Genomic DNA, 22,458 nt, shown 5'->3' with positions numbered 1-22,458 from the left:
TAAAGCCTGTATTAATTTCCCAGTTCATCAGTGTTTTCCATGTTTTCTCAGTGCTCATGGCTTTATGGGTGTGAATCTACTGCCTTTGGGCTCCCTGTGCATGCAAGCACTTGGGACAGAAGCAGCCTTTTAGTCTGTTGACCAAGGTACTAAAATGTGGGTGCGACATTTGGGTGTATCACAGACTAGGACAGACTAGTAGTGTTTTACTAGGACAGAACCTGGTATTTCTTCATGCTGAAAAACTGCTGTCTTGTGTTGTGAAAGTGACTGTCTTTCCTTCAGATAATTAATAGACAGAATGCTAGCATACTCAGCTTTTAAAATATACCAAAGGAGCAAGCATCAAACTTTTATTCTGCTTTGATTAAATTTGGAAAAAAAGGTGCTTTGAAAGTTTACATTGGATGTGTTCTCACTTTAGGGCAAAGGTGGACCTTCAGGAGGAAAGGCAGGAAAAGCTGGTAAAGCTGGACATAAAAAACGGGTAAGATTCTCAAATTTAATTTTTTTTTTCTTTTTTTCCTTTTTTTTTTAGCTGAGATACAAAAAAGATCTAGTCTGAACAATGAAATTTTTTTTTAAAGCTGGTAAAATATCATTTGACTTAGCAGTAAGAAGTTGCTGTAGGTTTCCACTGAGAAGGGAAATACACTAGCAAGTTAGGACAAAAAAATATCACCTGGAACACAGGCACGATTTGGGTAAAATGTGATATGAAAACATTAAAATGTTTGGGATGTGAATTCCAAAATACAAGCTGACTCAAGACTGTGAGGAAACTGCCTGCTTAGTTTAGACAATTCAAAGTATAGCTCATATTCACAAAACAAAGTACAAGTCTTATGGAAAAGAGCTTTAACTTCTTTGACTCACAATAATGTTTTTACTGCTGGGCAAATAAATTATTAGAATACCCTGATTTAATCTACCTTCCTCTTTCTTAGCTCCATTGACAGGGATGGAAGAACAGTCTACATGCCTTTAAACAGGCATATTGATAAACAGCTTTTCACTTTCTTGGGACAAATCACAGTCTCATTAAATGTTCCTTTTATCACCCTTTAAAAATTGGAAGTTATTTACTTTTAAATGAAAATCATATATAAAAATGTTAAAATCACAATATTTCATATCCAGTTCTCCTGGGAAAACAGCCGCTGGCAACTAACTGATATCAAATTGTGTAAGATAAATTTCCTACAAGCAGATGTTCATGTGGGCAGCATTAAATCACAAACAACTGTTCTGCAATCATTGTCTCTTGTGCATCAGAGCACCTGACCTTCCTTACAACTTGCCTTATTTCAGCTCCTTTGGGGAAAGAAATAAGGCTGCAGTCTGTGACTTTCCCTGGGCTCGTGGAAGATGCAAAATTCTCTGTTACTTTCAACCACTGCACATTTTGACACAGCGTTGTGCTTTTTACCTTAGTGGTGCTCTGCAGGTAGCAAAGCATTGCTGGGTCCAGCCTCAGCTTTAAGGCTGTAAAGTTAGCAGGCCTGAGAGAACTGTATTTACAAGAATGATTGATTTATTTTAAATCAACTCATTACACATTTTGAACTGGGGGATAAATTTTGCCTGGAGCAGTGAAGCACTTTAATCAGCAGCTTTGTGTTCTGACAGATTTTTTTTTAAGGACAGTTAATTGAAATTCATTCCTGCGGTGATTAATTTTCTTTTTAATGACCTTATATCATGACATCAACCCAATGCTAGCTCAGGAAGACCAGCAGGCTGTTGCTGGGAGAATGGAAACATGCTGGCCTTTGCAAGAAATTGGTTAACATTCCTCCAGGAGCCACATCCCTGAAGCTTTGCATTTCAAACTAAATTCTAAGAGTAGTTTATAGAATAACATGTCAGGAGTAATTGCAGGTTCTTGACTTGCACCCTTGAGTAGTCCTTAAAACATATAATACCCTTGGATATTATGTGGCAAGGGAAACAGAACTGCCAACTTTTAAATGGAGATTGAAGTGGAATCACTTGAGTTTTGTTATTGGAGTTAATCCAGTTTTGTGGCAGGGCAGGAACTATCTTCAGGCTGCAGCTCCTCCAACCCATTGAACTCTTTCTGGCAAGTGTAGCCATGTGAAAATCTTCACGTTTTGACCTGCTATTTGTGGTGTTCTGCTCTGCTCAAAGCAAAGATGGGTGGGGGAATGTTGTTTTTATCTCTTTGGTCTGTGCCTCAAGAAGTGCTGCCTTGGCAAGAAGCAAAACTGTCAGTCTTGTGGCATTACTGAGCTTGTTATTCCTGTTCTAGGATGAAGGTGGCTCTGAAACAGGAGAGGATGGGTTGACAGCAAGGCCTGTAGTCAGATCCCCAGATCAGCTGAGGCTAACTGAAGCTGTGAGTAAAGCAATGATTGTCTTGTCATTGTACATGAGATGTGTACAAAACTCCATAAACAGAAGCCTACACATTGGTTTTGGAGGAAATTCTGCATGAGTACTTGCTGAAGTATAGGGTCTGCAATACCAGCTGAAATGGCTTCAACAGGAAAACAGGGAGAATGTGCCTTGAAATCCAGTTCTGGGCTTAAAATGCTGTAGCTGCCTGGAGCTAATCCAAGAGGGAAGATGGGGCTTCACTCAGTTAAGGAGGATTCAAAGCCAATCTTGAGCTTTTCAGGTGCCTGTATGCAATACATAGGTCAGAGGTGTCCTAAAATATTATTGCTATTTCTTCCCAGATTGGTTCAGTAGCACTGCTATTGGTCACCCTTCCAACTGCAATTGTTTCTCTCTTCTCACTGCCTTATGAAACTCTAGTATTGTTCCCTATCCTTAAACTAGCTGTGACAGGGAAGCTTTATGTATGTCCCCCAACTCAGGCAGTAAAAATAGTTAACAGCTGTATTTTTATTTTATTTTATTTTAATTCATATTTTTTGTTCACAGTGGTCAATCCTGAGAGTACTGCTACTGAGCTTATTGTTTATTTTTGGACAGTGTAAATTTTAAAGATGCAAGTTGTCTGTCTCACGCTATAGAAATGCAGCTAGCATTTTTCAAGTGCTACTATATCTTAGATAAGAACTAAAACCAAGCAAGCGCATTGAAATACTGTGGTAGGAAGCAGGATGACTGTTATGGATTCCACTCTCAGCCAGGTTGGCCCCAAGCACTGTTCTTGTAGTGGCATCACCTGCACATGAGGTATCTGCAATGAACTGTGCATCACAGAACTGAGCATAAACATGATGATTTTTGTTGCTGTACATTGTATTAGTAATTGAGTTTTATTTACAATACTATTTTGTTTCCATTCCAAAGGAATTAAAAGTGGAAGTTGCACGTACCTTGACAGCTAATAATCCCCATATTCCCCGGGATATTGTCAGATTCAGCTTCAAAGTAAGTGTGGCATGACCCAAACCAGATATTTTTGCAATTAATTGGTTTTGTGTTTTCCTCTGGTTTATAACCAGCTAAATTTTCTTTTAATGTGGCTAAGACTTATTACATATTTACTGCCAATGGTTCTTAAAGGGTTTTTGTAGAGGGTAAAAGTCTAAAAGCATTGATACATTTATTCAGAAGTAGGATATCACAATTACTGAACAAGATCTGTCAGTGAAGGTAATTAATGTAGCTAATCTCGGGTAGTTATTTTTCATATTCTGTGGTGATTAAAGGACAAAAGACAAGGCTTTTCTCAGTCTGTAAGAATTGGATTCTGCCTCAGTATCCTCATGTGAAGATTGAATTATAGGAGAGCTCAGAAATGAGTTTTGTGAAATCACTGACAAGCTTTATTCATGCTGAGTAGGAGTGAGCAACAGGAAGCCAGAAAATATCCAAGAGCTGCATTCACATGTGCAGGGCACACACTATGTTACCCTGGAGCAGCCTTCTCCCACTGCCATATGCAGCCAGCAACACAGGCAATCACATGGGTAGAGTGATACCTTTGCCTTCCAATCCTTCCTGGGAAGGATTATACACTCTGAAAGAAAGGGAATGAGGACAGCTCCTCCAACTCTGGCATTGAATTATTCCCAACTTTAGGCAGGTGTTCTGGTTTAATCTCAGCTGGGCACTAAGCACCACACAGCCATTCACTCACTCTCTCATGGAGGGATAAGGGAGAGAATCAGAGGAGTAGAAGTGAAAAAACTCATGGGTTGAGATGAAGACAGTTTAATAAGGAAAGCAAAAACTGTGCAAAGCAAAATAAGGAATTTGTTCACCACTTGAGGCAGATGTTCAGCAATCCTTAGGAAAGCAGTTCTCCATGTCACTTAATGGTTACTTGATAAGATACAACCTGTCCTTCCAAGCATTCCCCCATTCTTTTACTTTTCCCCAGTATTCTTCTTCCCCCAGATTTATATGCTTAGCATGGCTCTATATGGTACAGAATATCCTTGTGGTCAGATGGGTGAGTTAGTGGTGAGGTGGTGTGGGGAACAGAACTCCATGCAAGTGCTGCTCAGCAATAACCAGAACATCCCTGTGCTATCAGCACTATTTTCAGCACAAATCCAGAATAGAGCCCCACAGTAGCTACTGTGAAGAAAATTATCCCTGTCAAAACCAACATATAAGAGAAGAAAAAAACAAGCAAAATATTCCCAAGTCTGTATCACCTCTGTGCTACTTTACTTGTTTTACCAACCATTACATGGTTCCAGAGAAGGGAAATCAGTCTTGTGGAATCAAATAAAGCACTTCTTTTCTATTTGGAGCTGAAGTTTTCCATATTTATGGTATATAGACATGTGATCAGTAATCCATATCTTCAAATTCTCCACAATGACTGAAGTGGGTTCAGTGCTATGCTGTGATTGATATAATAAGCAATCATATATGTAAAAAGAAACTAGAGAAGCATCTGTGTTTCTTGGTGGCTTCTGATTGCTTTTAAGTATAGAGATTGAACTATTCTTTACTGTGAAGATGGTGAGGCAGTGGAACAGGTTTCCCAGAAAAATTATGGATTCTGCAACCCTGGGAGTGTTAAAAGTTGGATGGGGCTTTAAGCAACCTTTAGGTTAGGGGAAGGTGTCCCTGTACAGGGCAGGGAGGTTACGACAAGATGTTCTTTAAGATCCCTTCTAGACTAAACCATTCCAGGATTCTGTGATTCTGTGATTTTATTGGGTTTTTCTTTTGTAGGAAGGAGCATACAAGCTAGTGGAAGATATGGATCAAACAGCCATTCACTTCACTTTGAATGGATATTTGATACACAAAGATTCAGATGAAGGCAGACGCCAGAGTATCAGATCAAGCACTGAAGCAGGTAGCTTTATTGTCTGAAATCACAATCATTTTCAGATTGGCAATGGTTTCTCTTATTCAACACAATGGAATGATTATGTTGCATTACTACAGAATTAAACAGCTCGTACTTTGGTTTGCATTCTTGTTGGCCATCAAAATTAGAAAAATAATCAGCCAGATGTTTGTTGTAGTCTAAAAAAATGGTGTGTGTTTTTTGAGTCATTTGAACACTAAAACTGAAATTTTCAAAGTGATTTAGTGTCTTTAAAATGTATTTGGCTACCACTAGTTGGACATACATATGTAAACTACTTAGCCTATTTTGAAAGATTCAGACATGATTTAAAGTATTAAAGCAGAAATGTTTGGAAGCAGGATGACGGTTCAGGAAATTAGCACATGCATAATCAATTCTTGAATTCTTACCAATACATCTACTTTCAGAGAATGTGAGATACAAAACCATGAACTATTTGGACCTTTGATCTGAGCTACTATCAACACTCCTAGGTGTTCAGACAAAAAGATACACTAAACAGAGACTGAAAGCTCTGTTGTTAGTAAAGAGTTCAAGGTTTGAATTTTCAGCAGGGGAGGATGCATTGGCTAGTGATTTTATTGTATTTCTGCTGTTTGTGAAGGGAGAATTTCTGTCACAATGAGTGTTCTGTCAAGGTAGTAAGTGCCAGGCACAATAATAACACTGGGTAAGCAAGCTCCTGAGAATAGTTCTTACTTGGAGCTTCTGAGGGTCAGTGCCTCCTTTATTTTACACTTAGCAAATGGTGCATGATGATTTGAGGTTGGGCAAAGTGCTTAATGGGATCTTCAATGCCTTGAAATCATGTATTTTTGGCAGTGCTTTTTTGTAGATTCCAAACCAATGACTTTCAAGTGCCTTGATGCTAGCATGGCTACACAGTCAAGGCTGTGACTGGAATATAGACATCCATCATTCTCTAACAAGACTAGTATGTTATTTTTTATCCATATAAGGAAGAACAATTATGTTCTGTGTGCCTTGGAAACATTCTTAGTAGTTGAACATAACTGAAGATAATTCTGAAGGATAGAAAGGTCTGGAGCTGATGAGATACCCAGATACAGTTGCTCAGATCGGAAATGGGTTACAGAAGTTTGCTCCCAGTCAAAATATTTGTTTATTTCAGGTCATACAGAAGTACTGCAGATGAATACTATAAATACTATTATCACCTTTTGTGGCTTTGAGCAAACAGTTATTCTCTAAAGTGGGGATTTGTTACTGTGTTTTCTAATGATACAGCATTAGGGAAGGATACATATATATGTCAATGCTCCAGAAGATGGAGGATCTGTAGAATAAAATATTCTGTTATTCTGGGCCCATTGACATATCCTTTCTGTCATCAGAACAGGCTCCTGTTGAGGAGGAAGAGGCTCCTGTGGAGCCTCCTGTGGAGGTTCCTGCTGAGGCAACTGAAGAGCCAGAGACCAAAGGTGAAGAACCCACAGAAGAAGCTGAGGTAATTCTCTATAGCGAGCTAAGAGCTGTCCACTTTAGTATTAGCTTTTAAATTACATTACTATAAAATAGGTTTGTTCCTGTGATTGATTCTTTTATGTCTGAGATGTCAGTGCTGTAGGTGAGAATCTGCAGGTTCTGCTGAGCAGCTGTAGAAGCTGAGTAGGGGGATCATACCAGATCTGTCTTTATCCAGATATTATATCAAAATAAAGTGTCATTTCCTGGGATCTGGAATTTTCCTGGACAGTATGTCCATTGGTGAAAAACAAAATCTGGAGGGGTGAAAGCAGCAGGCATAACTGAATGAAAGAAGTAGTAGCCTAATTTAAAGGTGGTTGGCTGATAGGAAGGGAGTAGCCTGTGAAAAATTTGTTATTATCCACACAGTGTCAGAACCCACACAGTATCAGAGTTTCAGGTGAAACTTGTTGTCTAGCAAGGAAATGAAAACACAGGGTAATGGAACTATAACAAAATCTAGTCTGTAAGTCCATTTTATCAAAGGTAACTGTGCTATATTAACTCTCTCATGTCAGGTTTTGTTTGAAAGCAATTTTGGTTCCTGAATGTCTGTATTCCCATTCAGATATCATTTCAGTATCTACTTGATCTGAGTGCTGGAAGTCTCCTAATTTGCATCTTAAATATTGAGTCTTTAGTTACAATCTCCTTCATTAGGCAGCAAAAAGCCAGCAGTCTAAGAAGGAAAGAGACAACTGGTTCTCTCACAGGGGAGTCACTGCTGTATTTTCTTGTAGGCTGCAGAAAAGGGAGGGGAAGAAGGAGCAGCTGAAGCAGCTGAGGAAGCTGAGGCAGCAGAGGCAGAAGAGCCTCCTCCCCCAAAACAGCCAGAGAAGAAGCTTGCAAACCAGTTCAACTTCATTGAGAGAGGTTCAACTACATATCACAATCCTCTGCGGGTACGTTGCTGTTTCCCTCAGTGACTTGGAGGATTGTTCCTCTGGGAGGGCATGTAGATTACCTGTGTTTGTATCATATCCTATGATCTGTCCATACTATTAGGAAAAGAGGTATAGGGTTTGCACTAGTGTTTGTACTATTGTAAAACATTTGGTGTGATTAAAATGGTGACAGAAAATTTATTGCCTCATGAACTCTTGGACAGCCTACAAAAAGTTTTGATGCTACTGTAAATCCTTAAATCCTGTAAATCCTCTACTTGGATATGATATTTTTCATGTTTATTTTCTCATCTGGAAAAGTATGGAGCAACGTTAGGGTAGCAGCTGAGTACTTGGAATGTATGAAAGCAATTTCTGTTTGTCACTGTGTACTTTTATGATCTTGTACTTCAGTTCTTATTAATGGAGCAGAAGTACCTATATTGAAAGAACAAATGTGTTTGTTCTTGCATTAAGCATGGGTACTAGAGTAACAAACTTATGTAAGTGTGACAAATCTGTACTTCTTGTACATGGTATATCTCCCTCCCACTTTCCAGTAAGTAGAGACCTAAACCCTTATATTCCCTCCCTAAGCTTTTTGCTCAATCTACAGCCATTTCCTGTGAGCGTGTTTTCATGGAGCCTTCTGACTGAGCAATCTTGGTGATGTTGGCTCCTGACAGAGTGCTCAAAAAGCAGTTTCCTACATCAGGGATACAAGTTTCAGAGAAAAAATTCTTTTGTTTTCCTTGCTAAAATCAGAGTGTATATTTCCTCAAAGGGCCTGTCTGTTGTCTTACAGCCGTTACACCTAGAGTTAGATTTCTTTACATATGATGGACTCATAGAGATACATGTGTTACTGTGCTGCTGGAGACAGGAGATCTCAGGAGAGTTTGTCCAGCAGTGGGGTGCTTGCTATGAAGTTTGAGCTAAGATTCTGCATCCTTCAGAAATCCCAGTGGAGGCCATGGAACTCCATATTTCTTTGTTCCCAGATCTGCATATTCTCGTCTTCCCAGTGATTTTACTGGGAGAAGCTTGTGTGTCTCTGTATGATTTTGCCTTTGAAAGGAGAATATAGACCTTGAATAGCTGCATAATACAGCTGTTTGCTGTATAGGATGCTCAGTTTCCACCTCTGAGATGTCTTAGTTTCAGAGGTCAGTGAAATTCTACAGGCAGCTTCTTAAAAATGTTCTGACACAACAGTTTTTTGGAAGAAAATGCTGATCTTTTAAAGGAATGTTTCACAGAGTTGTATTTTTTTCAGAATGTTAATGTAAGGATGGTAAAAATATTATGTCAGTAGCATCAAATGAACTGTTTATAAGTTTCATTCTGTTCAATTATTTTGTTCTGACTGTTGATTCCAACTGGCTTTTTAATATATAGGACAAAACTTTTCAAATTTGGTAGGACGTCATAACTGATACCATAATTGGCACCAGAATATTTCAAATGCTAGAGGTGAAAAAAACACTTGAACTCCTTCAAAATTACCTACTGAAATACTTGAAGTATGTGGGAAAAAATCATAAGGTCTCATGAACATTCTTTCAGTCCACAAGAAAATCTTTTTGTAGTTGCACGATCACCAGTAGTGTCATGCAGTGCCCTAGGAGTCATTTGGATATCAAGTTATTAATGCAGACTGTTTCCACAACTGAACTATGGCACTAAAGAGAGCTTCAATGCTGAGATTATGCTTCTTCATGCTTTTTCTTTTTTTTCAGGAAAAAGGATTGCAAACTGACCCTGCACCTTTTGAAACTTTCTCAGACAATGTTAACCAGGTATCTATCTATCTGTCTGTCTATCTATCTATCTATCTATCTATCTATCTATCTATCTATCTATCTATATCTCTATATCTCTATATCTACATCTATCTACATCTATCTCTATATCTTCATCTATCTACATCTATCTACATCTACATCATCTATATCTACATCATCTATCTCCTTTTTATCTGTAAAATTGTTTTAGAATATATTTTGGAAATTGAGTTGTGAGAGAGTTAAAACCAAATTATTGTGTTTGCATTCCTTGTAGTGGAATGAATTCCTTTACTGTGGCTTTGATCTCTGGTTTGACTACGACAGCAAACTAGAATGACCCTCTCTTCTGCCTTAATAGATGAACTTGCTCATGGTTTATATTTCTAAGGTTAAGTGTCTCAGTTTAGATGGCTTATTTTGTGCCACCCACCCTGACCTGTTTTAGAATCTCAACTAAGTGGAAATGGGGAAACCACGGGGTGAGAGTAGTTTTGGATTCATCAAGAGTTGGACTGCAGCTTGCAGAGTACTGGCTCCACTAGAGACATACTGTCTCTTGGAGTATTTTTAAGAATTTGGCATATGTGGCACTTGGGTTTTTATTTTTACCAAGTTTAGCTTAGTATGCAGGAGCAGGTTTCTGAAGTCTGAAGCTGAACTGAATGAGAACTACAGCATAAGGAATGTGGAAGACCTGTTGCAAGACGCTTAACTCTGTTTTATGTAGCAGAAATGTACCTATCTATTAATGATGAAATGCTCTGTAGCATTTTCTGCATCCCTTAAAAAAGTGGAAAAAAAACTGGATGAAATTTCACACAAGAAATATGTTACAGCTTTTAGTGGAAAGGGAATCCAGCTATTCTGCTGATTAATTCACAGATATTTGAAAAATGTAATTGTGTTTGTCACATATATAAACATTGTTTCAAAGTAGTGTATCAAACTGTTATTGAAAACATCTTTTTGTTGCCAGTGAGCAGAAGAACAAGGAGAAGACACTTTAACATAATGGCATCTTTAAAAAATGCTGTTACAGGAAAATAAGAGGAGTGAAAGTATCTCTGTCAGTTTGAAGACTGTAATCTATTTTATTCCTGAATCTGAAATTATGGAGTAATTGGCCTGAGATCTTCCCTCCAGCTGGAGTTTTCTTCCTTTTTTTTTTTTTTTTCTGACAATGAGGTGTCCTGAGACTTAGAACAGAGGTCTTTAAGATAATTAGCCCCTGACTAAGATTTTGCATTAAATGTTTGAAGGCTGAGAGGAAATGTTTTGCATTGATTTCTTTTTATATTGTTGAAATTTTCAGTGGGTCTAAAATAGAGGTTTTATATAAACTCTTTTTCCCTCAGCTCTTTTTTCCTTTATGTACTTTCTTATGCTCACAAATTCCCATCCCAAACTTCTTTGTTCTACTCTTTCTCATACTTGTCTCATCTTCTTTGTCCTTTCCCTGATGTTTGGAACATCTTTCCATCTCATTTCTGCCTGCAAATTACAACACAATGCAGGGTTGTTTTTTTTCCTGAAGAGTTCTGCTACCTTTATTCCAATGTTCTAGTCTATATTCTGTGTTTGAATCATACTCCCTGTCCTAAGCTAATGTGTCAGATTGCTTTTGTTTTGTCCTGAAAGAAATATACCTACTTCAGATACAATACTAGGATTTCAATTCCAAAGAATAATTCTTAAGAGAAATTACTTTTGGATCTACTCAGGTAAGACATGTGTAGCATGTGGCATAGCAGAAGATGTAAAACTGCTCTCAGTTTCCATTTGATCATATGCTACAGAGTTGGAGTCCAAATTTAAATTGTGTTAAGCAACTGCAACTTAATTTTCCAGCACCACATGAGAAATGTCGTAAGGCAAATGTTTAATAGAGGTTTCCTATTAAACACTGGTAAATTAGCCAAACACAAAGTCCTGCAAAAATTAAGGTATGGACAGAGTCAAAGCAGCAAGTAGAGTGTTGGAAGAAAGAAATTGTAAAGAATGCAGTAAGGTGTTCTTAAAATAAGACATGCCCCATCATGCTTGAAAAGTCCTGGACCTCAACTCTTTACTTTTTGTGCTAAGCTAATCAGCTGTGCTAATTCCAGCAGCAGTGGTACTGTTGTGATAGCTGTCATATTTTTGTGATTGTGTAGATGGCTGTTTTCAGGAATATGATCAGGTCTTGATAAATCCTGCCTCTGTCTGTCTCTCAGTGGTGTATCTATGATGCCTATATGGAGGAACTTGAGAGAATGGAAAAGGCAAAAGAAAAAGAAAAAGCAAAACCTGTGGCAGTAAAGAAAGAAGATGCAAAAACTGGAAGAAAATTTTCCTATGTGGAGCCACCGGTATGTTTCATAATGTGGGGAAAAAGGCTGTTAAAAGTGGTGGTGGGTGCATCTGTAGAGCAAATCAGGTGAAAGTAAGTCATGCTAGCTGTGTGGCTTGTTGTCATAGTGGGCAGATAACATCGTTAGGAAATGCAAAAGTTGTTTTTTTCTAAAAATTGTATTCCCAAAACAGGATTTCTGTTCTGCTGTTTAAAACAGGATTTTGATTTTGCATGATATTACTTTCAAACCCAATTTCCAAGTGAGATATGCAGCTTTTGGTTTTTGTGCACTGTGTTTGTGTCACATTTTTGTTTATTATATGAGGGATAAAAGAATTAAATGGGTAGAAACACCCTGTGATTTTTCAAAGAATTGGAAGTGATAATGATTTCACATACACTCTTGCAATCTGAAAGGCACTGAAATTTAGGATTATTTCAAAATATAGCACTTTAGTAAAACACTTTTCACTATTTTTTCATTTTAATTTTTAACGATTTTATAGAATTACAATTTATACATTTCGTAATTATAGATGTGTGAGTGGCATGCTTCTCAGAATATCAGGTGTCCTAATACCTGCCATGCCCTGAGATGATGCTGTGACCTTGCTGTGAGGGTGATACTGACTCCTAATCCAAAGTTGGGAGCAGCCTAGGAGTGCTGTGTGGAAATGACACAGTTCATTCCATCAAAGTGACAATATCCCCATCTTAAAAATATCATCCCACTTCAAACACTGAGTGTACAATATATAGGACAATATGGCAACCCTGAAAGATTTTCTTCGTGTTAGAAAATGTTTTTAAGCAGTTCAGGAAGTTTTCTATTATGGTTTAGCTGTCTGGTTCTTTCTTCCCTAGTCTAAAGTAAACGATTTAGAAGGCAAACTGAAATAATTTCTATAATGACTGGAGTAAGATGCCCTGAGAGTCATAATACTGAATAATGGAAATCAGTTCATAATTTGCTCCTTATAGGTGTAGACCTATCAGCATAAGATCTATCTATCTATCTATCTATCTATCTATCTATCTATCTATCTATCTATCTATCTATCCATCCATCCATCCATCCATCCATCCATCCATCCATCCATCCATCCATCTGTCTCTATATGTGTGTGTGTGTGTGTGTAATAAGAGCCAAAGCCTGAAACTGGCTTTGGCTCTCTCATACCATATGGCTGATACCACTGCAGAGGATTTGGCTGTTTTAGCCATGAAGCAGCACTGTGCCAGCATAAACCTTACAGTATAAACAGACTAGAAAAATGTTCTGACAGGCTTCTTCCTGTGAATTGTGCCATGGAAATTCACAGTTCTTTTGAAAACCAATAAACCCTTCACCTGAGTACGCTTCAGAGAATTAAGCCTCAAGTAAGCATTACAGTTACACGATTACAGCAGGTGGACTACTAAAAACTGATAATGAAAATAAAGTAAATATTCTACCAATGAAACAATATTGTAAAACACCTGCTGCCCATTCCACTGACAACAGTGGGGAATTGAAATCCAGTCACTCATTATGTCTGTCCCTTTGGTGTTTTGCTTTTCACCCTTTAGCACTTTCCAGCATGCTTAGAGGGAAGCCAAAAAGTCGATACACTGAATAAGTGAAGGGAAAAGCTTCTTTATGCAGAGTCAGTGTCCCAAACTGAGGTCATCCATGAGGCTGGTCAACCAATCTGATGTGTATTAAAACCTGATGAGTTCTTCACTCATTAACTGGAAAAATGCAACCTGAAGTACTTCAAGGCTCAAATCAGACTTAAAACAGTCATTATGTCTGTTCAGATGTAGGTATATGGAAATTAAAGGTTGATGGTGTCAGAATCTGTATTTTAGGTGAGCACGTGGAGAAGTAGGTTTTGTGGAGCTGCTAACTCACACGTTACATATGTTACACCATGCTATGAAACATGCCTCTCTGAAACAAAGCTTTTCTAGTTGAGCACTTTTTAAGGCCAAACTGTGCTTGGTCATTGCTGAAAGGAACTGTGGAATATCAAGCAGAAGACATGGCTGATCTGGATCAAGCTGCAGTGGCTAGAAGCCACAATTAATTTCCAGTATTGTTTTGGTCAGGCTAGGTTTTAGCAAGAGAAACTATGATAGCTGCTGAGATAGCATCAAATTTAACCCAAGGGAAAGAAGAAGATAAAGTGAGTGGCTATTTACCACAGGTGGATCTCTCATGGAAGCTGTTGCTATGGTAGGAGTCCATGAAAGAGAAGATCCAAGAACTAGAACCACAGCTGGAGATAATGGTAGGAGTTACATGAAGATTTGAAAATATAGTGAATGAAAAGGGAGAGAAAACAGTATTGGTACTGAATAAGAGGTCAAAGGAACACTTAAGTGAGAAAGAAAGGATATGATCCATGAAAGAACATGGCCAAGAGCAGGGAGGGAAGGAGAGAGGGGAGAGGGGAGAGAGGAGAGGAGAGGAGAGGAGAGGAGAGGAGAGGAGAGGAGAGGAGAGGAGAGGAGAGGAGAGGAGAGGAGAGGAGAGGAGAGGAGAGGAGAGGAGAGGAGAGGAGAGGAGAGGAGAGGAGAGGAGAGGAGAGGAGAGGAGAGGAGAGGAGAGGAGAGGAGAGGAGAGGAGAGGAGAGGAGAGGAGAGGAGAGGAGAGGAGAGGAGAGGAGAGGAGAGGAGAGGAGAGGAGAGGAGAGCCTTGACAGTTTTTGACAGAAGCTTCTCACTAGGGGAAAACAAGTAAAATGAAGCTATGCATTGCACTAAAGAATTAGGAAAAGCAAGAAAGACATGGTTTAGCAAAGCAGAAAATAGAGGCAGCCAACAGGAAAGAAAAGGAGATAACCATGGATCTCAAGAGAAGGAAGAGTGAGAATTTTATAAAGATGATGTATGAGGGAATAAAAGTTGGACTAATAGAAAGTATTTGACTGGAGACTGTGATGAGGAACTCCTAGAAATCTCTCCACATGCCTCTCACTCAAATGGATCTAGAGAGGAAAGGGTGTGCTACATTTAACAGCAGTGATACAACTTCTGGAACTTTTCCTCAGTATTTAGTCAAGGCAGTGCACAGACCATGAATAACATAGAAAACCAAAGTGGAATTATATGAAATTTTCTGAGCTGAAAATATATGGAAGTAGAGATAACTAGGCAGAAGTGTTGTATCTGCCTGTCCTGCTTTCTGTTCCTGTACCATCTGTTTATGGCTCTGATTACAGGGAGGATGCTCAATAATCTTAAAGGTCTTTTTCAACCCAGATGATTCAATGATTCCACACTCCTGACCCAGAGACATGCATGATCCTTAACCCTGCTTATGTTCTTGAATGAATTTATAAATGACAGTATCTGAGGCAGAAGAAAAATGCAAAGAGCTTAATATAATTGACGCAGGCTTGCTCCTCTCAACCTGAGATGGCAAGGCATGAAACCACAGGTCATTAAGGATTCTGAATGAATCTGTGCAGAGAAGGGTGAAGTAATGGGATTGGACCATAACAAGGACATGTATGCAAGAGAGGTAAAAATGCTACCATCAGTCTGACATTTACCAGCATGAGGCAACAGAATTAATAAGAAGAAAAAAGGTACAGAGCAAGGGTTAAATATGAAATAGCACATATTTACCAAAGGTAGGCTGTATCCAAATAATCTCATCTCTTTCTTTAATGAAGAGCAGGTTGTGTTTTTCTTGAACAAGGAAAGTAGAAAAAAGGTAATCTAGATGGAATTCTGTTAACTGTTGCTATAGTGCCATTAGGCAATTATTAGATATACCAGAAAAGTTGTTGTTATTACAGATGGGAGGAACTGGTGGAGTGGAAGACTTCATTTTGGAGTATCAAAATTATCTTTGGTAAGGAGCAGGTTTACAGTCTTTAATGACAGGGAGAAACATGAGTGTATTTCTCCAGTAACTCCATGTTTGTTGGTGGGTTGTGATGTGGCTATGAGAGACAAGTCTGTTGCTGGAATTTACCCTGTGATGAATAGCAGAGAAGATATTTATGTTATGTAAGGTGGGCTGATACCTTTTCAGGAGTAGAACAGGGTTATGTGATTTTGATCACTGCTTTTCAAAGATGATTGATGGCAAACCTGCATAGATATGGAAAATATCATAAGAAATCAAAAGCTTGAATATACAAAACTAGAAAATCTTAGCATGTTTATCTGTTAATGCAAAGGTAGGTAGGGACTCTAATTTGGATAACAGAGAAAGAGAGAATTACTAAGGAAGAGGATAGTGTCACAGAAATACAGGTGATGTCGACCAATTAGGAATATAAAATTAAAATATAAATTAAATTTAATTCATTAAAATAGGAAATTAAAGCAGCAACTTCCTGCAGTTGAACAGTCTCTGATCTCCTCTGAAACAGGGGTTGTTGATTGTTGTCCTAAGAAGTCCAAACAAAATTTATATTTAACAGAGAGGTTCTGTCTCACTTGTCTATCTCACAGTAGTGTTATCCCTGTCTGAGATGTGCCTGGTGAGACAGCCCACAGGGCCACAAATGTCACTTGGAAGCTCTTGGATGATGGCTACTATTATTTTTTATATAGCAGGTGAATTTAGAATGCAATTAACTTTCACATTATTGTTCACCTGTTCCTGGTCATCCTGACGAGCTCATGAGTGCTTACTGATTCCCATGCCTTCAATTTTTTGTTTGCAGTTTCTCAGAATTAAAAGCAATGAGTGAAAATGAACAGATGAATACAGTTATGGAATTTAATAACTGCTTGACATGATTTGAGCTGGGGGACTTTATTTGGGATTTACAGTTGGTGTTCGCATTCAGGTTTTGGCTGGGCAACAAATGACAATAGCCCTGTACTGTGCTTTCCTTGCAAACCAGGGGCTCTTCCAGTCACAGCATGTATAATGCTAGAGGTATGAGCAGTTACTGCACCAACTTTAGAGTTGGGTTTGTCTCCTGGAGATGCAGTTACACACCTGTAGAAGCTTTTTTTTCATGCTTCAGTTTATGGGAGTCACACATTGCAACTAGCTAGCTGCTGAGAGTGAAGTATAAGGCAATTAGTGATAAGGAATTACAGAGAAAGACCAAGACATTTTTTTCCAAAATATTAGCCCATTATCCATCTTACGTATGATTCAATTAGCACTACTGCTGTTCTAAAAATAACTTATGCACAGAAATAAACAAAACAAACATGTTATCATATGAGCTCTCCTTGCATTTGGCTAGCCAGCTCAGAATTGGCCCAAGGTGGAAAAGTGTGTTTCAAACAGTTTTTGTTTTTTTTAAGGAAAAATTAGGCCTAGCACTTCCTCTGAAGATTTATTTCAGCAGCATACAGAATAAATAAAATCTGAGACAGGACAGGATGCAAAGAGAAAATAGCTTACTCTCATCCACTTATAATGTCAAAAATGTAGGATGTGTTGTTAACAGCATAACTACCTGACAGTAAAGCTGACTTAAAACTTTTCTGATTCATCTGAAGGATTTCCAGCTTTGCAGAAAAAAAATCAATTGAATAATATATTGTTACTGCATTTACAAGGTTGTTTTTGTTTTGTTTTGTTTCTTTTTCATTTATGGCCTGGTTTCTACTGACACCCTCCAAAACCAGAATTTGTGGAATCATTGTGTTATAAATTCATAGAATGCTTTGAGTTGGAAGGGACCTTAAAGATCATCTCATTCCAACCACTGTACCATGGGCAGGGACACCCTTCGTACACCAGGTTGCTCAGAGCCCCATCCAACCTGACCTTGAACACTCCCAGGGATGGGGCATCCACAGCTTCTCTGGACAACCTCTGCCAGTGTCTCAATACCCTTACAGTAAAGATGTTTTTTTCTAGCATTTAATGAAAATCTACCCTCTTTCCTTCTGAAAGAAGTGTTCTTCACCCTGTCACTATACTTCCTGAAAAATAGTCCCTCACTATATTTTGTATAGGTTCCCTTTAGGCACTGGAAGTTGCTTAAAGGTCTCCCCAGAGCCTTCTCTTCTTCAGGCTGAACAACCCTAATTGTCTCAGCCTGTCTCTATAGGAGAGGGGCTCCACTCCTGATCATATTCATGGGCTCTGGGCTCACTCCAGCAGGTCCCTGTCCCTCCTGTGTTGGGACCCCAGAGCTGGATGCAGTGCTCCAGGTGGGTCTCACCAGAGCTGAGCAGAAGGGCAGAATCCCCTGCCTTGATTTGCTGCCTTTCTCTGAACTTGGTTTCAAGTTCTAATTAATTTTTTCTAGGATGGGAAAAGAGGACTGCATACATTACTGGAGGTAGAGCAAACCATGGATTTATAAAAAATGTAACCGTTTATAGAATTTTTTTCTCTTTTATCCTCTCAACTCTAGGAAGCCCTATTAATGTCGTGCTCTTTGAATGAGACTTAATCCCCCTTGAGTCTCTGCAGACCCCAGGAAGGAAGCAGAGGGGTGGACATACATAATCTAAAGCCATATTCCTAGCTCTGACTGTGACTGTGTGGAGTAGCTTGGTCAACCCATTTCACTTTATCTTTTCATATTCAGGGCATTCTCTGAGCTGTTTCAAGGATGGCATGTTTCTTTCCAGTGTTGTCATTATGAATGAAATTTTACTGTGCTGGCAATCATCAGTTCATAGCAGGAGTTTGAAGATTAAAGGCTTTGAAACACTGGGGGCTTTGGGGTAGTAGTGGATGGGGATTCAGATACTTGGAGCAGCAAGCTCTCAGAGAACTTTGTATATGCCTTAGCATTCTGACATCACTGCACAGAGCTGTGATGACATCATACTTATATGGTCCAGCATGGTCTGTGGACTTTCAAGCTTTGTCCTGCCCACTGTTGGCACCCAGGCTTCTTGTCCTTCTTTCTGGTTAGTCCAGTTTGGATTTCACTAGTGGTTGCACATACACACACAGAGTATAGAGAGCACACTCACAAAAAGTAGTTGAGAACAGAGTTTAATAAGATATGGTGATGACCCCCAGGGCTCTGTGAGATTAGCATATTAACCAGCCACCTGCTGACAGACAAACAGCCCCTGCTGGGCTCTCTTTTCTTAACTTGTCCATGGATATGTGAGCGGATCAGGTTGGAACTACCCAGTGATTGACTGCAGGATTCCTATGATGTTTACTTAATGCATGAGACCTTAGAGCTCTCCAGGCATATTTGAGAGTGCTCATGCTTGATCAAACCCCTCTAGTTTCATCATCAAATCTGATGAAATGGTATCCAGGGAGATTGTGTAGGAATCATGTGTGTCCTTTTAGGTCGTCCTGTTAGGAGTTACCTTGAAAGACAAGACTCTTATTTACCTTTATTTAAGTACCTGTATTGAGCTAAATCAGGAACAAACACTGAAGTTATTGCAGTTCATCAGTGGATGGCATCTTGCTAAATTTATAATAAAGCAATTACATTTTTTCAAGTGCCTGTATCATTAGGTGCTGGTATGACACATTTCAAATTAATCTGTATTCAAGATCGAAGGACTCAAATTTTTCAGTCACATGAGGTCTGAGACACCTGTAAACAGACAGGAAATACATTTTCTCTTCCTTTCTTTTCAGCACAGCGATTCTCTAAGCAAGGTTGCAAAGGCTGCTAAGATAGCAGAACGGATGGTGAACCTGAACACATTTGATGACATTGCACAAGGTATGGCCCACTGAGAGGCACTTGTAACTCAAGTCTGAAGTGTCAGTAGATAAGTACCTACAGCAAGGACAGGACAGGACAGAACAGAACAGAGAAACAGAAGTAAAACAAGCAGGTATAGGAGCCTGCTGACTCACACAAGGCAAATAGTGTATCAGACCATGGGCATGCAAAAAGCATGCCACATTAGACCTGCTCTGAGCTGGCTGGGAACAGCAGCACTGCCCTTCCTGTAGCACTTCCTTCAGCAAGTACTTCACTTCTGGATGCAGGTGCTGGTGACAGCAGCCAGAGCAGAGCTGGTCCTTACTCATATGCCAACCACGGCAATGTACTCAATCTTGATGTCATTTTGCAAGTTATTTTGCTGTCTCTGCTCTGCTTCCTCCTGGAGAGCCCTGAAGATCTCAAAGTGGCCTGAGGTCACACCTGGGCTTCTATTTTCTTGTTAATCCTTTGTATTCTTGTCATCAGTTTGATTTGTGTTTTTCTTATGTGTGTGAGGACTCAATAAAATGCATTTTTAGGGATGTATTGCTAGTTCGCAGTTAGGACTTAAAGCTGAGACAGATTTTACACTAACAATTGGGTTGTGCAGAGGCTGTGAGGGTAACAAATTGTCTTTTAAAGCTTCCCTGATGCTGAACTGAGCTGATTTATTTCTGGTTTATATACTGGGACCTTTTCATTGATTTTTTTTTTTTTTTTTAAGATTTTAAATACTTTGAGGATGCATCAGATGAATTCAGAGGCCAGGAAGGAACCCTCCTCCCACTCTGGAAGTTCCAGTATGAAAAAACCAAGAAACTTGCAGTTACTGCCATCTCCTGGTAAGTGTCTTCATTCCAAACTTAATCTCGACTGTTGCGTAGAGGAGTGGAATGGAATGTAATGGGATCTTACAAGCAAGGCTGATTTCTCTGGGTACACAGGTTTGATTTATCACAGTCAGCTGTTTGGGCAGCACTGAAATGGGCCTTGTGTTTCTGGTTGCAGAGAAGATTGTGTAAGGCTGAATGGGACAGGCTTGTGCCCTTCAGCAGAAACTGAAGGCAGAGCAGGCTCTGTGCAGCACTGGGGAAAAGTGACTGTGGTTAGCAGGGCAAAGAAGAGTCCTTTCTTGTGAAAGCTGGGATAGATGTGTCACATCTTTGGACAGTACAGGAGAACCCCAAAAGTCCTGCTATGTGCTTGAGAGCATTGACCAAACACTTGTTGAACTCTGTCAGGCTTGGTGCTACGACCACTTCCCTGGGGAGCCTGCTCCATTGCCCAACTACCCTCTGGGTGAAAAACCTTTTCTTAAGATCCAATGTAGTTCCCTGCTGATACAGTTTGATGTCATTCTCTTGGCTTCTGTCACTGCTCACCGTGGAGAAGGAATCAGTCTGCCCCTCCACTTCTCCTCACAATGACATTTTAACTGCAATGAGGTCTCCTCTCAGTCTCCTTTTCTCCATGCTAAACAGACCAAGTGACCTCAGCCACTTCTCACATGGCTTCTCCTCCAGACAGGAGGTATTTGTGTACTGGGATATTACACAGTTCAGTGCAGTAGGTATTTGCCCTGCAGTCCACTTTTACATATTTGGTCAGTCCAAAAATGATCATTGACACTTGCGAATTGACTTTTTTTTGTGAGATATTATTGCTGTGCTTATTACTGAGAAAAAAAATCCCCTTATCACCAGCACAAATGAGTCCTTTCATTTCCGTAATGGTTTAAGGTTTGCCAATTGTAATATATTTACCTTTTGTTGTAATATACGATTAGGAGTAAAAGTAAAACAGGTCTAAAACTTAAAAAGGGAATAAAGAAAAAAACTTTATTAACAACACAAAGAATAATAATAAATTCAGAACAAATTTTCAGACCAGTTCCTCTTTCCTCCTTTATTACAGCTTAACAACATACAGGGACACTTCAGTCAATTCCTTACTTAAATAATCTTTCTCAGTTCACTTTAGGGAGAGGAGTTTCTTTTTGTTTAGCTATAAGGATCTTTTACCAAGAGAGGAAATCGCCAGTTCTCTCTTGACTCCACTTTTCCATGATTAACAGCTGCCCGGGATCTGCTGTCATGAATTTCCTCCCACTTTACAGTCTTTTCAGAACTGAGTTGTGGGCCATGTTAAAAAGTCATGGGGTATTACTTTTAAGGATGAGCTACTCAAAGGCACAAGTTCTCTTCAGCTCACTTCTCTCAGTTCATACTTCATACCCAGGAACAGAGATCTCCCTCTTTTCCTCAGGGCAAAGGATTCTTCAAACACTTTACATTTTGCTCTACTATTCCCCCCCCCCCCCCCCGTCTTTTTTTTTTTCATGGTTTAAAGGAATTTTTTCTTGAAGTACAGTCCACCCCTATAACTTAGAAAAAGATATTTCAACCAACCAACCTTCAGGGTGTCTCCTCATTTTCCTTCCATTTAAATACTTAGCTTTTAATTCATTGACTTTGGTGTAGCCTTTCTGTTCTTCTCCCTCTCACCCAAGGAGGGATGGAAGGTCTGTAAATGTTATCTGAGCATTTGGAAAAGTTAAAATCTCACCCAGAAGTTGCAGGGGCTGTGCCGGGCCGTGCCGGAGCTGTGTCAGGATCTCAGGGTGCTCGGGCCACGCCGAAAGGGCCGGATGAAAACTGCAAAGCGCATCCAGAGGAGAAATGGGTGCCAAGGCTGTGTCTCCACGGTTCCCCCGGCGCTGCCCGCCCCCAGCTCCAGCCGCAGCCCGGGGGTTCTCCCTCTGCCCTGCCCAGCACACAAAGCCCTGGGGGCTCTCCCGAACCGGGCCCGGCTGCCTCCCCCCAGCCCGTGAGGGAGGCCGGGCGGGGCCCCCCGAGCCACGGGAACACCGGGAAAAGGCGAGAATCCAGCAATGGGATATGCTCCCCTCGGCCACTGGGACCCCTGGTTAAAGACGGGGCCCAGCAGCCTCCGGAGCCGCTCCTGCCAGGTCGGTGTTACCTTGTGAAAGACCAGAAACGTAAGAGAACTTTTCCTGGCTTTTACTTGCTTCAAATGTGATTCACGGAGCGAACTGACTTTTCCAATAGGTTTCTCATGCTGT

The 22,458-nt window shown here is 39.8% G+C and overlaps 1 protein-coding gene across 1 annotated transcript in view; it reads left to right on the top strand.

Annotated features, from left to right (window-relative positions):
* The window catches only part of DNAI1 (dynein axonemal intermediate chain 1), a 139,195-nt gene that overhangs the window by 10,286 nt on the left and 106,451 nt on the right, over positions 1-22,458 (top strand). Inside the window, exons 2-11 of the mRNA XM_062513179.1 lie at positions 425-487; positions 2,273-2,359; positions 3,286-3,366; positions 5,131-5,257; positions 6,631-6,743; positions 7,504-7,665; positions 9,387-9,446; positions 11,648-11,782; positions 19,301-19,388; positions 20,101-20,218. Coding sequence (XP_062369163.1) covers positions 425-487; positions 2,273-2,359; positions 3,286-3,366; positions 5,131-5,257; positions 6,631-6,743; positions 7,504-7,665; positions 9,387-9,446; positions 11,648-11,782; positions 19,301-19,388; positions 20,101-20,218 — 1,034 coding nt within the window. The remainder of the gene's footprint in view (positions 1-424; positions 488-2,272; positions 2,360-3,285; positions 3,367-5,130; positions 5,258-6,630; positions 6,744-7,503; positions 7,666-9,386; positions 9,447-11,647; positions 11,783-19,300; positions 19,389-20,100; positions 20,219-22,458) is intronic.

Source organism: Cinclus cinclus, chromosome Z, assembly GCF_963662255.1.
Source record: "Cinclus cinclus chromosome Z, bCinCin1.1, whole genome shotgun sequence".
NCBI lineage: Eukaryota > Metazoa > Chordata > Aves > Passeriformes > Cinclidae > Cinclus > Cinclus cinclus.
This window is presented reverse-complemented; position numbering and strand designations above follow the sequence as displayed.